Here is a 17,496-nt window from a genome sequence, read left to right on the forward strand (position 1 = left end):
TTGTAAATGGGCCATTTTGACCCATTCCCTCGTCTATTTAGTGGCGCGTGTAGCGCACTCCCTATGATGAGAAAAGATCCGACCCGACCCTGTTCTTTGAAGAAAGTCATTTCTCCTTTTCTTTTCTTATTTCTCAACTTTCCCTAAAATCTAAAGAAATAGAAAAGTTTTCTCGTTGTGTTGTTGTTGATAATCTTGTTGTTTATGTGTCTTCGTGAAGATTCTTGGAGATTGAAGGTCTAACATGTTAGGGCTCTACATCATATGATAAAAATCTTCTCTTTTTTTTATTATTATGATTTTAGGGATTATTAAAATTTTCTTGTAAAAGTGTTGGAATCGAGCTCCTATTGTTGCCATTGTTAAGATATTGTTAGGATATTATAGTTTTTCGTTGTTACAGGTTGATCTTGCTATGGAAAAAACCATGAAATCAAAAAATTAGGGCTATTTTGGGTTTAAAATTGGGGAAGATGACATAAATTGATTATATAATTAATAATAAAGAAAGAAAATGACACGTGGCACTTTTAAATTGGTCCATGGCAGTGAAAACACGGAATGACGCGCCTCATGTGCGTGGTAACAACCCAGACGAGGGAATGGGTCAAAATGGCCCATTTACAACGATATTAAATAGTTTTGTGGGGTGATAAGACACTTTGAAAGTTAAGATGTCTTTATGCAAATACGAAACAACTTTGATTGTGTCTTTATGTCTTTTCTCTAATAAATATAAAAATGCAATAACAATAAATTGTGGGGTCCACAAGCCTTTCTTTTTCTTCATCCATCATCACATTCACAATTCACAAGTCACAACATTTGCTTCTGCTATATGATGGTTCTATTTAGTAGATTTTACAGGAATCTCATAGTGGATTCCTATGGTTAAAGAGCTTATTACATCTTATTTTTATTCTTTTTCAAATTAAAAAAATTCCTTAAATTTGGTGGAATTTGGATACATCTCGATACGTCGTGTTTTTATTTCGGATAGATCTCTCAGCGTCTTGATACATCGCGTCTATATTTCGGATACATCACTCAACGATCCGATATCGCATATGTCCCAATATATCGCGTTAATTGATGTATCCAATTGATACATCGCATGAAGTAACATCTTGATACATCACGTGAAGTGATGTATTCGACCAATACATCACATAAAGTGATGTATATGACTGATACATCGCGTAAAGTAATGTCCCGATACATCATGTATGTCATGATATATTGTGTAAAGTAATGTATTCGACTGATACATCGCGTAAAGTGATGTCTCCGACCTATACATCGCGTAAAGTGATGTATCTAACCAATACATTGCGTAAAGTGACTTCCGACTTCGCGTTAAGTAGGAATTTTTGTATTTTTTTCAAATCGAAGGAAATTTTAGAGAATATAGTAAAATAAGTGATGTATTTGGGTAATTTTTCCTTCTATTTATGCTGCTTCAAATAATTCTATTTTAAAAAATATTATTAGAAATAAAGGTTTTTCCACTATGGATTAATGAAAAAATTGTGTTTATCAAACATAGTTTTCTCACTCATTTTTTATCGAACTGAAATATACATGGTGAAAAACAATTTTTTCACTAGAATAGGAGAGAACTTTTAAATTTGTTTCCTTTCATACCGATTCAATCAAAATGTCGGGCACACATTTGGTAGGGTTGAGTTTCAGACGAAATCTAACAACATAAATTGTAAATAATGCTTTTCTTCAAACTTACAAAAAAACACAAAATTTTGAGAATTATATTTTTCTTTTTCCCCAACTAATTAGACAAACACATTTCATCTGTGGTCTGGCTCTGCATTCCATCAAAACCGATTTGAATTTTTACACAGCATATTTGTGGATTAGAACTAACAACAATTCTACTAAGGAAACAGAAGCAGCAAGCATTACACCATTTATTTCCCCTTTCCTGTTGAGTCTCACTTACATAAAATGAACCAAACATTTAGAAAGACAGAACGTAAATCAAGAAAAAACACCAAACATTATTATCAAGTCTTGGTCACCCTAGGTAACAGTTGAAAACAAAACCTTGTCTATATTATGCATCGGTTTTAAGAGAACCGTCTGGATGAAATGTACATGCCTTTTGTAAGGATCTAGAAGAAAATAAATAATATGGAACTTCACCCCCCAAACAAGACTGAATTATGTTCGGGTTTTGACAGTCTTCCACAGCTGCACCCACTCGACCATGGAATCAGCTGCACGGGTGAACACAGGATCTATTCGTCCCAGCTGCTCCTTCACGGCTGCTGCAATCTCAATCACACAATCTTCAGCTGTTTTTGCTGCCGGGGTCAATTTCATTGATTGGAAGAATGGAACAACTTCTTCCATCAGCTTCACCCCTTCCCACTCTTTCTTCAAACTCTCTATGGCATCACCTCTTTCTTTCCTCCACACATATGGAAGCCCAGTTTTCAAACCATATCCTAAGTGATCACATACTACCTTAACACACATTCCAGTCCATACATCCTCCACAGTTTCCCACCTGAACTTTCCTTCCTTTGCCAACTTGAAAGATGGCAGCAAAGCAGGTCCCACCAATTCGCGATCAAACGCTATATTGATTCCGCTCAGAGGCATCATGGCCCTAGCTGGTACAGTGAGGACAGCATCAACATATCGAGTGTTTCTCAGCTCCGGCTTGAGGGCTTGTGTAGGTGCATCAAGATCTGCTAAATTAAGCCACAGTCCACATGATAGAGCACACGAGACACCACTTCGCAAGCTAAATGGGTAGCCACGAACAAAATCAGCTCCTTTACAGAAAGGATCATAGAGGGTATTAAAGAAAAATGGGGTGGCAGGAGTCAAGAGGTTATTGATATGTTGTGCGATGGCATCGACTTGGATACCCTTAGTATCCTTAGCTGGAATGCAGTCATCATCAATTGAGATGATATATTTCTTCTTTGACAAGAGATAGCCAAAATATCGGCACGAGTAGCCAGAGAAAGTTGCAGCATTTGAAGGTCCAATAATTTGTTGAATATCAGCTTTTGTATAGGTATCATAATTAAATCCACCTGGAATTTTAAGTTCTCCTTTGACGTCAGGATCTTTGATAATAATCAGGTGAAATCGGGAGAATATTGCTCTCCATTCTTCCAGAAAAGAAGTAAGATCTGGTTCAATTGCAGCTATCACAATATCTACCTCATCATCTCTGACGCTGACTTGAGACATTTTTCAAGGCTAAAATAAGCAAAAGCAAGAACAGGATTTGTTGCCTTGAGAATGGAGAGAGCCTTTTGCAAAAATTGCTTGCTACCAAACAATATTAGAATTTCTCAGAGCATCCTGAAATAAAGTAGTTATAAAGATTACATCATGAATCATAATGCACTACAGAAGGATTTTTTAAAAAACACTTACTAGTAGGAAGCACAGGAGTAAGAACACATTGGATGTTAAATGCGCCAATTAGCGAAAGGATTTCTTCTTTTCCAGTTGCAATAAACAGCTTCAAAATCTTCTCATTTAGCTTCCCAGCTCTCAAGGTCCTCTGCCAAGAACAGAAAATTAAGACTGTTATCACATGTGAACCTACTCCAACATGATTGAGTATATGGATCTTCACAAAAATTTACAGAGTTTGTCATCATTAGATCTGCCCAAGGGAGGTTTTCCAGTTCTCGTTGGGGAGTTTCATAATTTTAATAGTGAACATATGGAGCAGTAACTGCATTAATAGTCCACAGCTAGTATATTGGTATAGTCTACAGTCTATATGTTGTAGAAGTTCAGACAGTGTCATATTGTTAAGATGCAACAAGAAGTGCAGGTGTGAGATATGCCTGCTAATTTTGCTTGGTGAATACCACTTGGAATACATAAAGATGACCTGCCACAGATTTACAGGTTGAAGTTCTAACATGTAAAGAATAGGTAGAAAAGTGACACAACTATGGCCAAGTAACTGCAGAAGGATAAATCATGTAACAAACTCGCCTAGTTCAGAATTCAGAAACATCAGCTACACCAAAAAAAAAAAAAGACCTTACTCATCGTTTGATTCATGCATTAACATGCCTACTTCTACTCATATAGATTAAAAGAAAGTAACTCTGCAACAGCTCATAGCTTGTCCGTGCAGATGATAACTGATTTCTTTTATTGGATCACTGTTTGAGTTCTGCCTTTCTAGGGCAAAGATGGAAAAAAAAATTCTTTCTTTCTCTATTTTGAGAGAATGCCAAACCCAACACATCAAAATTCAGTATAACTAAATAGCTATTCCCCGGCGATTCTTGCCGGCCAGCGCTTGGCTTGATGAACCCAATCCATGGTGTACATTTGTGAGCACTAGTACTTATGGGGTTGGAGAATGGAACCATGGTGTACAGTTGTGAGCACTAGTACTTATGGGGTGGGAGTATGGAAGACAATTACAGCTCTATTGCCCAAGCTGGAAGAAACTAACAGATGATAGTAGGAGATGTAAAAAGAATAAAATTCTTCAAGGAAGCTTGGAAGGAGACATTACCACTGATGGAGACCTTATGAAGTGTGGAGTGCACTGGAACTTTAACTGTCGGAGATTGCTGAATGAATGGGAGATTGAAAGGATGGCTAACTTGTTAGGTAGGATTGGTGATTTCAATGGGACCAATTCTGAACCAGACATCTTGAGATGGCGACAGAATAAAGATGGAGAATTCACTTTAAACAGGGCATTTAGAAAGGAATGCATGGTGCAGAATGGAGAGCAGCCAAAATTATGAAGAGACATATGGAAATGCCCCATCCCAACCATAGTAAAATGCTTCACTTGGTCGGTGGCTAAGAGAGTCTGTTTGACACATGAAGTTTTGAAGAGAAAACGAGCCATCAGTCTCCAGATGTTTCTTGTGCAAGGGAACAGATGAAACCAACAATCATCTATTTCTACATAGCAAATTCACTGCACAGATTTGGTCCTTATTTCTAAACCTAACCGAGACAAGATGGACTATGCATTGAACATACAGCAGACTTGCTAAGTTGTTGGATAAAATGAGGCGGAAACAAGAGTAAGAAGAAGTTGTGGAGGATAATCCCACAGTGTATCTGGTGAACAGTTTGGAGAGAAAGAAATGGGAAATGTTTCGAAGATAGATTCAACTCCATTTAAAAAGTAAAATGAAATTATATAGTATCTTTCTACTTTTGGTGTAAAGAAATGTGACTAGAGAATTTAGACCATTTTGTAGAATTATGAATATCCCTGTAAGTGTTTCTTTTTCTCTTTTTTCTTGTAACCAACACTTTTGATGGTCTCCCTGAGAAATACATAGTCACCCGTTTCAAGAAAAACAATATGGATAAAAGAAGAGTTGTAAAGAGCTTGACACACAAATTGAATGTTGACATCATTTGTCTTCAGGAAACAAAATTAGAAGGTGGTGTAAGGGAGAGCATAAAAGAGATTTGGGGAGGTTAGATGGGTGAGATTTGAATGCCTAGAAGCTAATGGTACCAGAGGGGGTATATTGATGTTATGGGATAATGGAATTTGGAGAGGGACCTCTTTTCAAATTGGTCCGTATACCTTAACTTGCAAGTTTGAGGCACACTTTCAAGATTTTGAGTGTCAGGGGTATATGCACCAAAAAACATTGCTATATTTCCAACACTCCGGATAGGCGGAAGGGTCTATGTCCATCCCCAATTTCCTTTCAATCCACATCGGAAAATTGAGGCTTTCTCTACTGGGAGTCATCAAAGGAGGAATGGGCATACGCTGGTTCGATAAGCCAAGGAAAAACAACCACCGCTTGGCTTGGTTTTGACACTCAAGCGACCCGCCCTGCTAAAGAAGATCGATGCAAAGGTTAGATTTCACCACCTCTATCTACCCAACTAGTACTATTTGATCTACAAAAATCCAACCTGGAAACTTTCTCTCCCCCAGAAACCCCTCTATCCCCAAAGCCCCTTTACTAGGTTGGGCAAGCTTTGATGCCCCTACTCCCAAAAAGAGATAGGAGCAGTTAGGGGCTTGATGGGTGACCTTTGGCTGTTTGTGGGACTTCAACATCCCAAGATTTCCTTCAGAAAAGTAGCAGGAGATTTCCAACTATGGTGAACTCAAATTTTATAGAGGATATGACATTCATAGAACCCCAACTGGAAGGGGGCCCTTCACCTGGTTCAAGGGTGATAATCATATGATTGCTTCAAGAATTGACAGATTACTTTTTTTTCAAAAGAGTGGGATGATAGATTCAGTAATATCACATAACTTCTACAAAGAATTGAATCTGATCACATCCATATATCACTGCAATGTGGTGCCTGGGAACAGAACAAATCCTACTTCAAATTTGAGAATTGGTGATTGAACACTAAAAGTTTTGTGGACAGCATTAGAGAATGGTGAACCTCTTTTGAGTTTGCAGGCAAGCCTGATTATATTCTGGCTTGCAAGCTCAAAGCACTTAAAGGCAAGCTAAAGGAATGGAGTAGAAGCAGTAAATTCCAGGGAACTTGGGATTTCAAAGGCTCAGATTTTGAATCAACTTGCTACAATAGATGTTGTCCAACATAATAGACCACTGTCAAATGAGGAATCAAGCCACCGTTCTGATGGAGTATGATGAACACATCAAAAATGAAGAAAAAACATGAAGACAAAGATCTAGAGCTCTGTTGGCTTCAAGGTGACAAAACTTCCATAAAGTGACCAATGCACACAAGAGAAGCAATCAGATAAGTCAATTAGTGATACGAGATGTAAAAATGGAGGAACCAGAAGGAATTAAAAGAGTGATCACTGAATTCTAGCAAAATTTCTATTCTGAAATTATTGAATGGAGATCTGCCAACAGTCTAAGCAATCTTATCAACAGCCCTACCAATTCTGAAGAAGAGAGAATCACTACAGGGTGTCTTTGAGGAACATGAGGTGCTTACTTGCCTGAAGATGAAGATGTGTGCCATGGATAAAGCTCCTGGCCAAGATGGCTACACAATGGGTTTCTTATCAAATGTTGGGAGATAATTGATCATATCATGGAAACTTTCCCTAATGACTAATGAAGTGCACTCTCCTTTTGGAGTCAGTTTGTGGAGATCTATAAGATTATTGTGCCTTTTTATGAGGAATCACACCTCCATAAAGGTGAACAATGAGTACAAAACATCATTTTGGGAAGATGATTGGTTGGGTAGGGGGTGTCCGATAGATTTACCCCTTAAAGGCTATGCAACATCAGATGACAGTAGCAGATGCATGGTCCTCGCAGAGGTGGAACATATTACTCAGAAGGAATTTAAATGACTGATAAGTGGATACATTGACTGAGTTTTACAAAAGCTAGAAGATTTCAAAAGTTTAAAGTTTACAGAGGGTACAGATTGTTTATGCTAGAAAGAAGACAGTACGGGACTCTTTAAAGTAAGTTCAGCTTACACGTTGTTGAATCAAGACAATCAACAGATAGCTCATTGGTCCTGGAAACACATTTGAAAAGTGAAAATATCTTTCAAGGTCTCTTGTTTCACATGGTTATTAGCACATGAAGCTGCTTTGACCCAAGATAATCTTAACAGGAGAAAGATCCTCCTTTGTTCAAGATGCTTTCTTTGAGGGGAAGAACTTGAGACAATCAGCCATCTATTCTTATGTTGCAAGGTTACAGATCAGCTATGGAGGATTTTTACCAACATCAAAGGTATAGCACGAACAATGCCCAGGAAGATAACTGAGGTTCTCCTTTGTTGGGAGGAGGCTGAGCAGGAGTTGTAAACAAGGATAGAAGAAGGATTGTCCCAGCTTGGATATAGTGGACAATCCGGAAAGAAAGGAATTCCAAATGTTCTGAATAGCAGTTCAGTACAAAAAATCAAATTGAATTGCATTAGACTTCTGTTTCTGGTGTAGACAAATCTACATAGAAGATACTAGTTGATCATAGATATCCTAGGATTCTGCTAGGTTTTGATCAGCTGTTCTTCCTTTACCTTGCAAGTATGGTTTCAGCACAACCTATGTGTTGTTTTGGTCAATATACAAATGTTACTTCATCAAAAAAAAAATGCTCCAAAATTTATCCAGAACAAGTCAACTAATACTACAGTTGGAGCTGAAAGTTGGTTGTCCGGTTCAGGTATAACTTCCTGTTACTTGGTCATAGCTGATAAATTGGAGCAGTGACACAACTATGACCATGTCTGTACATGTTTGATAAATAGCTTTTAACATGGAAAGAGACTAAGTGGGCAGTGTTTTATTTGCATACATGTTGCTGTAGCCTAATGCTTGGTCATCAAGTGATGACATATGAGCACTTGTCATTAACTGGATGACATAAGTGTTGAAGTCATATGCAATAACTTGACCACCAAGTCCACACTTTAGATGAGCTCAACTTTGCTCAAATAATTTTAAAATATCCTACAATCCCCAATATATTTTCAAATAATTTTGAAATAGAGGACTCGACTTGCTCAACTTTGCTCAAATAATTCGGGCGACTCCTCTAAAGGGATTCGCTAATGGCACAAGAGAGTTTTCCGTTAGTGCGCTCCGGAAAGAAGGAGCAAAGGCGAAAAAGCTCATAATGTTATTACCGGACTCCATTTATTGAATTTGGTCTAGCTATATTACAAGCTTCTGTTTTTACGATCTTAATCTAATTATAGTAGACAACCTACTTTCTTAATAAAGAGAAGTTGGGGACATAGTAAACCTCCTACTATAAGAGCGATTCCCTGGGACTGGAAGGGGAAAGATTGAATTTTGAAAGACTGAGCCCCCGGCTAGCAAGATCGGGAGGGTTAGTGTTAATTTTGAAATAGAGGACTCGACTTGCTCAACTTTGCTCAAATAATTTTAAAATATCCTACAATTCCCCATTTATTTTAAAACAATTTTAAAATAGAGGACTCGACTTGCTTAATACTACTTCAAAAACTATTTCTGACACTATCAATGTCGGTACTAATCCTATTTCTCCAATTCCGATTGACCATATGTCAAACCATTTTCGAACGTGTCAAATATTGAAATTTTCGCTAATGAAAATTTCAAAAGGTCACAAGAACAAGTTTTTTCATTGTTCTATGTTCATGGTATTGCACATGCATTATTACATCCACAACTTGGTGCAAACGTTGATAACAAAATTCTGGAATCATGGCAATATGCCAATAAGGTATGTCGTCATACCATATTACAAATTATATCTAACGAACTGCAGTATACTGTAACTGCAAAGAAGCAAAAGTTATTTAGGAAGCCTTAATTAAAAAGTTCATTGATGAAGCTGCTACCAAACAAATTTTGTGGTCGAGAGATTTTATCAATGGCAAATGAGTAACGAGAAGGAGATGAAAATTCAAATCAATGAATATCAAAAATTGTTTGAAGACTTGAAGGTCGAGGGGATCACTCTACCAGAAATATTTGTTGTTGGTTGATTGAAAAATTGTCCGACTCATGGAATGATTACAAAAATAACTTAAAGCATAAGACGACAAATTTCACTATTGAGGAAATTGTGACTCACACTCTAATTGAAGCCACCAACAAAAAGGAGACATTCAAAGCAAAGGAGTTGGCATTCAAGGCAAACTTAATATAAGGTCAAAGCATCGATAACAAAAGGTATGGTATTAAGTCTCAAGGTTACAAGTCTTATATTCCCAATATTAAGTAAAAGAAAGGCTCTTATTTTACTTGTGGAAAATCAAGTCAACATATTGCACAATGAAGGAAGAGAACAAAAAATTACAAAGAAAAAAATTATCTCCTAAAGGATAATTTAGCTGAAGGAGATGAAATTATTGCAGTTGTCATTTCTCAAGTAAACATTGTAGCACATATAAAGGGATGGGAGTAGACACTGAGGCTACTCGGCACATTTGTGCAAATCGAGAAGCATTTGCCTCCTATAAATTAATAGGAGATGATAATGACATGGTCTACCTTGGGGACTCAAGAACTACTAAAGTCTTGGGTAAGGATAAAGTACTCCTAAAGCTCACTTTGGGAAAAACTTTAGCCTTTATGGATGTGCTACATGTTCCTACGATGTGGCAAACCTGATTCCCGTAGCCTTGCTTAATAAATCTAGAGTGGAAGTGTCATTTGAATTTGATAAGATCATACTGACAAAAAATAATGTGTTTGTGGTGAAAGGCTATTGTAACTCGGGACTTTTTGTACTTAATGTTTATGATGTTGTGAATGAAAAAGCACCTACTCATGCTTACATGAAAAAGATACGACTCAACAAAATTACAAAATTAGTTATCATGACCCAGTATTTAATAATCCGGCTGTACAGGACTAGGTCAAAATGCATAAAGGATTATTCTCCTCCTCTTACCAAAGTATGAACAACAAATTGCTGAATTAAGATCATCATCTTCTTCAAAACAAAATAAGTGAATTAACATTATCTTGTTCAGCAAAAAAAGTCAGATAAAATTACCCAAGTTCAAGCTTAAACATAAAAACCCCACTTCCTTTCTCCCTTCAGTCTGGATAGATACATCACATACTAACAGTCAAACTGAAATAACTCAAAAAGTCTTTACAAATCGACCACACGAAAGACAGGCAAAAATCCTTTCAGCACTGATGATAATTGAACACCACATACAACTAAATAGCAAGGGAAACCCATGAAAGGAAAACCCAAAAAATGCAGAAACCAGATCCCATCACAGAAAATTTACACAAGTATACTCATAAATCCAAAAAGATTAAAACATGCCCCAAAATTAAAAGATACACAACAAGTGCACTAGCTACAAAAAAACAAAATCCTAAATGCAGAAGGGATCAATCTCCTACTCTTACATAACAAAGTCTAAACAACAAATTGCTGAATTAAGATCATCCTATATTTATAACAAAATAAGTGAACTAAGGTTAAGCTAAAAAAAAAAAAAAAAAAAAAAAAAAAAAAAAAAAAAAAAAAAAAAGTCAGATAAAATTACCCAAGTACAAAATTAAACATAAAAACCCCCCACTTTCTTTCTCTGTTCAGTCTGGATAGATACATCACACGATATAAGAAAAGAAATTCCAAGAATCCGATCATAGCACAATCAAGTTAGATAAAGAGAGAAACCCATAATCATACTTGATAATCAGAAGAAGAAAAAACCCATAAAAAGAAGAGAGTGTGTTACCAGGAAAAGGTCTTCAAGAATGTGTTCAGGTAAGAAAGAGAGATCAGAATAGGATGAGATATGAAGAAGGGCAGAGTCAATAGCGAGAGAAAGAAGGGAAGGCGGGTCGGTTCTCATTCATTTAACCCTTAAATTACTCCGATACTTTCTCTCTCACATACTCTCTTACACATGTGACTCACTCAACCCAACAAAGCACTTGTTTACATCTAAAGATTTGTATGTATGTATGTTAATGGGAGAGAGAGAAAAATGGTGTTGGAAGCTACCAGGAAATTCGGAAAACCAGTATCGGAAGCTGCTTCTTCAAAATTTCAGAAAATCAATATTTGGATCTTATTAATTATTTCACTAACTATTTTATAATTTAGAAATTCACATGACTAAGCCAAATATCATATATTTTTATTCTCTTTCTAGTATTTAGTGCTCGTAATAAAGTTGTGCCTAAATTTGAATGAGTTTTTGGCTAAAATCATCCCTCAACTATGACTCAAATCTAATGTACATCCTTATATTATCTAAGTGGGCAAAAAACATCTTTATACTATCCAAAAAATAACAAGAATCATCCTTCAATCCATTTTTGTTAAGAAACTGATTGAACTAATAAAAATATATATTTTTTAATTTGGTCATGTCTTAGCCACGACGAGAAGATCAATGTTACCTAAAAAGAATAAGGATATGAATAGAAAATTAATATTTTATTCTCATAATTTAAATTTTGTGTGTTGTTAGTTTATATGTTTTTTGCATCATCAAGTAAATTGTCTTGCAACAATACATAAGTTTTTGAAATATTTATATAGTAGGTTCCGATGGTTAGAAAGACTATGCAAAAAAAATCATTTTAAAAATATTATGTGCAACTATTTAGAGATTCTCTTTAATAAAAAATATATATAGTACGTATATACAATGCAATTCACATTTTATACAATATATAAAAATACTGGAAATTTAGTGAAATTATGTAGGCGTTTTGTTGTGAAAATTAAATAATAATTACTTTATTTGAAAATTTTGAAGTTGGAGTTGTATTTTTACAAAGAATATTTAGAATTTGAATATATTTTGTCTGAATATGATTTAAACCCTCAATTTCTAAAAATTAAAAAAAATCACCCAACTTGACTAGCTTAATCATGTGTACATATATTCATTTGACTTGACATATTTTTTGTTGGTGGCGTGAGTTTCTTAAAAAAATAGACAGAAGGATGAATATTGCAACTTTTTGAATAGTGTAAGGATGTTTTTTGTTCAGTTATATAACACAAGGATGTACTTTAGGTTTAGGTTATACTTCAGGGATGATTTTAGCCAAAAACTCAAATTTGAATTGTGCACTACGATTCATTTGGGGGTGACACTCCCAACAGATTTTTCCATACCCAAGGCTTGAATACGAGTCCTTTGGTTAAGAGTGGAGCAGTTTCGTTATTGCACCATAAATCATGTTGATAGCCAACACCGTATTAATTTTTTACAATGATAATTTACATCATTATCAGCTACGAAACATAGTCTTAATTAGGGGTGACCATGATATGGTCAGCGGCGTACGCAAAATTTTTTGTAAGGGGTGTCACCTTTTAAAATGAAAAACAATAAATAAAACTATGTGAGTCATATTTAATTTTGAAAAAAAAGAACAAAATATGAATAAAGTACAATTTGCACCCATTACTATACCTTTTCTAAAAAGAAATATTTTTTAAAAATTATTAAAAAAATGCATGAGTATTTTTTTATTTCGAAATGTATTAAATTAATAATATTAAATGTTTCATACATTGTTCTTAATTAATTTTATTGGTGAAAAAGAAGGTGAAAGAAAAAAAACACAAAAAATAAGCTTATAAGAAGGGTGAATGAAGAACATCAAATGTATAAAAAGAATGACAAGTTCAAGAATTGAACACATGACCTCTACCTTAGAACTAAGACATCAAATGTGTAAAAAGAATGACAAGTTCATGAATTGAACGAGTGACCTCTAGCTTAGAACTAAGGTGCCTGACCAACTAAGTTGAGTGTACGCTTGTGTTATGAAGTGTCATTGTATATAATGTATTTGCTTTTATTTTTTTTGCCTTTAGTTATATATGTATATTTAGTAAATTTTTCCGACGAAGCAATGTCACATGACACCCCTTGGACCTACGTAAATTTGTCCATGGATATGGTATATATCGAATTACCATATCATGTAGCATTTTTTACAGCATTATCCCTAAAAAGAAAGATAAGATAAATATGTTAGAACTAGAGGACAAAGTCAAGAATAAATTATATTAATTTTTTTTAGGAAAATAAAAATAGTTATTCTTCTTGAGAAAGAAGATGAAGTCCATTGAGGGGTGTCAATGGTTGTAGTAAAAAAATGTAACTATACGGCTAGTAGGATTAGAACACATGACCTCAAGTGAGGTTTCAAAACACCTTAATCACTAGACAAAACATTTAACTTATATTAAGAGTTCTCAACACTTTATATATATATATAACTTGAAATATATATATACTAAGTAATTTTCTGACAAAGGGGTGTCGCTTGACACCCCTCGATAAGGGTGGGTCCGCCCTTGCATGTAAACATCTCATAACTTGGAAAATAAACAACCATCACCTACCCAAAAGAATTTCATCTTGGTATAATCTGATCACTCATAATTACCTTTTCCAGGATAACATCAAACAATCACTACAAGATTAACATTAACAAAGTCAATCCATCCTCAGCCTTAAAGACAACTAACCATACATTCAATCATCCAGATTTCATATCCGAAGGCCTATAATGCAATATCCGACAAACCACAGGACACAATATAAGTAAAAACATGTATACAATTGAGTTAAGAAAAATATAGTATATCTGGACGTTAAACTATTGTTGAATAACTTTAAACCAAATTATATGGCTCCGTGGGGCGATTCCTAACGAACGTAGACCGGAATTTCATGGGTGTTGACCTTCCTTGCACTGAAATTCCCCCCTCCATTGTTCTCAAGTTTAAAGTGGCCTAGCAGAATTTCTGAAATATCCCTAACCTATTTCACCACTGAAATAGGTGAGGTCAATTAAAAGAAATTGTGTTTTTCGAGAATTACCCCCTGCCTACCTCGCTATAGCGACTGACCTGCCGCCATAGCGGAAATGTTTCTACTATGATGGGATGACGTTAGCCCGGGTCAACTTTTAAATTTTGCGATTTTGTTGTGTCACCCCAATTTTAAATTGTCGACATACTTCAAAAGATTTCAGGACTCCACATGAGGTGCCCCTAGAATAACAACAGATCATATGTCATTACAACCAACTATATACTTTGCATTAATATTGCACAAAACTGTATGATACTCAAAATTATGATAAGTCTATCGACTTATTTTTACCCCGAATCTTCTTTAATTAAAATTTTTGCATCCCTTATTTAAGATCTTTTACTTTGTGAAGTAACTGACAAAGATTAAGGGTCATGATAATTAAGTAAGAAATTGATGATTCTGTTTTATTCATTTGCTCAAATATTTCTAATAATTTTATTATTTTCACATTTCTTTACGTAAGTTTTACTATTTAAAATCACTTAGAAGGGCAATTGAATTTGCAAAGTTTATGTGATCTTTTACTTGAGTATGACATTTCTCTCTAGTTAAGAATTATTTACTCGTCATTGTTTATTATTATTTTTTCTTATTTTAGTTTTTTTTTTCCTTGTAGCCATAGTCATAGAATATTATGTTGATCTTCTTAAAATTGTTGGGGATAATGGCATTACCATTGCATTTGAATTGAAGACGTCATGATATGTTGAAAAACAGATAGAAAGGGAGTGAATGTTTTGAAGGGAAATATTTTTTTATCAAGATGGATGTATTACAATGAAAGAAAGACATATTTATGTTTGTTTACACAATGTCGGTAATTTTTATACTATAATTTATATTTTAAGTGATGTAAATAAAAGAGATATATCTTCCGAAGATGTTTGGAATGTAAATATTTCCTGAAGATTATAATATCAAGGATAGAATTTTTTATACTATTTTTTTTTGTAAAGTATTGATAGAGGTGATACTCGTAAGTGATTTTCAGATTCAATGTTAAATTTTCTGTGCTTTTCTTTTTGTTAAAATATATATGTCATTTATGCTTATAGAGAAAAAGTTATGTAGATTACAATTAAATACCTATAATTTATTTCATTTACACTATATATTAGAGATATGGAACACACTATTATATTTATCATATGTAAATGAAAATAAAATATTGTCTTAATGAAATATTATAAATTTTATTGAATTCTTTACTATATATAAAGTCTTTAATCGAGTTTAAAAAATATAAAACACATTAGTTTAACTTGCATTTTTACCCTTTATATTTTGTGTAATGTATTGTTTGGTGTAATATATATATAAACTAGATAAAAGAAAAGTGATGTGGCACCTCTCTTTTTGGTTAAGATTCTATTTGTCTTTTTTGTAATTTTTTTGAATTTTTAGCTAAATTTTTGGATCAATTAATTAATATAATATTCATAAATTAATGAAAAAATAATCTCATCAATGAGTATTGTCGTTATAACCTTTCATAATCCATATTTATTTTATAATAATTCAAATTTATGAAGAATAAAGAATTTATAAAGCCTTTACAAATGAAGTTATAAATAATTCATATGATCTATAGATATATGCATACATAGATGCAAAATAGAGTAAAAATTATGTATTTTGTTGTTTTCTTTAATTTTTCATTTCCTCTAATACATTGTCACGACTCAAAAATGGACGTGATGACACTTCTCTATTCCCACCAAGACATGTGTCATCATGTCCGTTTTTGGGTCGTGACAAATGGTATCAGAGCCCTAGGTTCATAGGTCTCACGTGTGTACAAGTCAAGTCTAAGTAGAGTCTTGAGGATCAGTACGTAGACGTCTATACTTATCTTCAAGAGGCTACAAAGATTGTTAGAAAACTTCCTTTTATTCATTCATTATTTTCATGTGTGGTTACCTTCGCTAGTGTTGAGTTTCTGCGTTTTGTTCTGGCAGATGCCGAAGACCAGAGCTTCTGTTTCCACTAGTAGAGGGGAGGCAGTCCCCGAGCCTGTTATTGAGGCCCAAACTAGGGATAGAGGTAGGACCCGAGCTAGAGGTCGTTCTCGTAGAGTAGCACCCGTTAGAGGTCGTGCCTGTAGAGCAGCACCAGCCAGAGGTCGAGCTAGAGAGGCTTCTCCTGAGCCACAATTTGACATTGTTGAGGACCAAGTTCCTCCGGAGTTTGGAGTTCTTTTTTTCAAGAGACTTTGTTGAGGATGCTAGGTGTGTTAGAGAACATTTCTTTGAGTAGTGCGACAGGTACGCCACAGGGTGCTTCTTATTACCCGCGGGAGTCCTGCTGCCATTAGCACCTTTTTTAGTACTCCTTGAGCTAATCCCTTATTATTTTTTAGCATTAAGCTCGTGCTCAGATGAGGGTAGGGGCGCAGACCCTATGTGAGCAACAAACTCGGAGTATTCATGTTCAAGCGAGCCCGCCACCAGTGGTTCCCGCGCCGATTTTTGGTGCACAAATTACTCCCAAGGTTATTGTGATAGCGGTTGATCAACAGGTTTATAAGAGGTTTTAGAAGATGAAACCACTCCAGTTTCAGGATGGTAAGAACGAGGATGCTTATGAGTTCTTGACTTTGTGACATGAGATGTTTGAGGCTGTAGGTATGGTGGATGCTCGTGGTGTCCGGTTTGTTGCACTTCAGCTTTGTGGTCGTGCAAGATAATGGTGAAGGACTTTTGTGAGGTCTAGACCATCTCGATCTCCTCCGTCAGAGTGCCATGTGTTTTGTAGTGCTTTCCAAGACGATTTCATTCCTTGGGGCATGAGTGATATGCTCAAATTACACCTCCCTAAAGAAGCATAAGCGGTCATTATCAAGTAAAGAACCCAACTTGTAGGTTGGGGTCGATCACACGAGGAAAATGATTTAGACTTTAATTTAACCAACAATTATATTCGATTAGTCAAATTACTTTCAGAAACAAGTAATAAAAAGGGGGGGTTTTGTGAAACAAATTATAAGAATTTAATAAGTAATCAGTAATCAAAACTCAATTTTGGTTGTTATCAAGATGAGAGAAATAACTAGGGTATACGTGTCCCCCACAAGCTCATAACGCAGTAATCCTAGTAGTAGCAATCCTTTCCTAGTGTACTACATGCAAAGTGATAAGTTAGGTATCTCTAAATCCTTGGTCCGACATTTAAAGAATTTCACCCCACACCTTGGTCCGGCTACGTGTGTATAATTTA

General features: G+C 35.1%; 2 protein-coding genes across 2 annotated transcripts; both read right to left on the reverse strand.

The window, feature by feature from the left end:
* Positions 1–1,893: 1,893 nt before the first annotated feature.
* Positions 1,894–3,299, reverse strand: LOC102591845 (probable UDP-arabinopyranose mutase 5). Its single transcript, XM_006340442.1, has one exon. It carries the CDS (start codon positions 3,223–3,225, stop codon positions 2,179–2,181), a length of 1,047 nt encoding a protein of 348 aa, XP_006340504.1. The 5' UTR covers positions 3,226–3,299; the 3' UTR covers positions 1,894–2,178.
* On the reverse strand, positions 2,760–11,498 carry LOC102591502 (uncharacterized). Its single transcript, XM_006340441.1, has 3 exons — positions 11,164–11,498; positions 3,415–3,544; positions 2,760–3,339 (listed from the first exon to the last, which is right to left on the reverse strand). The coding sequence occupies exons 1-3, from the start codon at positions 11,278–11,280 to the stop codon at positions 3,320–3,322; spliced, it is 267 nt and encodes an 88-aa protein (XP_006340503.1). The 5' UTR covers positions 11,281–11,498; the 3' UTR covers positions 2,760–3,319.
* Between the last annotated feature and the right edge of the window lie 5,998 nt (positions 11,499–17,496).

This window comes from Solanum tuberosum, unplaced genomic scaffold, assembly GCF_000226075.1.
Source record: "Solanum tuberosum cultivar DM 1-3 516 R44 unplaced genomic scaffold, SolTub_3.0 scf00018, whole genome shotgun sequence".
Taxonomy (NCBI): domain Eukaryota; kingdom Viridiplantae; phylum Streptophyta; class Magnoliopsida; order Solanales; family Solanaceae; genus Solanum; species Solanum tuberosum.

Excerpts from the sequence above, each read along its gene's own strand:
- LOC102591845 (XM_006340442.1), bottom strand. The coding sequence starts at position 3,225 with ATGTCTCAAGTCAGCGTCAGAGATGATGAGGTAGATATTGTGATAGCT.
- LOC102591502 (XM_006340441.1), bottom strand. The coding sequence starts at position 11,280 with ATGAGAACCGACCCGCCTTCCCTTCTTTCTCTCGCTATTGACTCTGCC. Across the intron at positions 3,545-11,163 it reads TTCTTGAAGACCTTTTCCTG|AGGACCTTGAGAGCTGGGAA; the intron begins GTAACACACTCT and ends TGTTCTTGGCAG. Across the intron at positions 3,340-3,414 it reads TACTCCTGTGCTTCCTACTA|GATGCTCTGAGAAATTCTAA; the intron begins GTAAGTGTTTTT and ends ACTTTATTTCAG.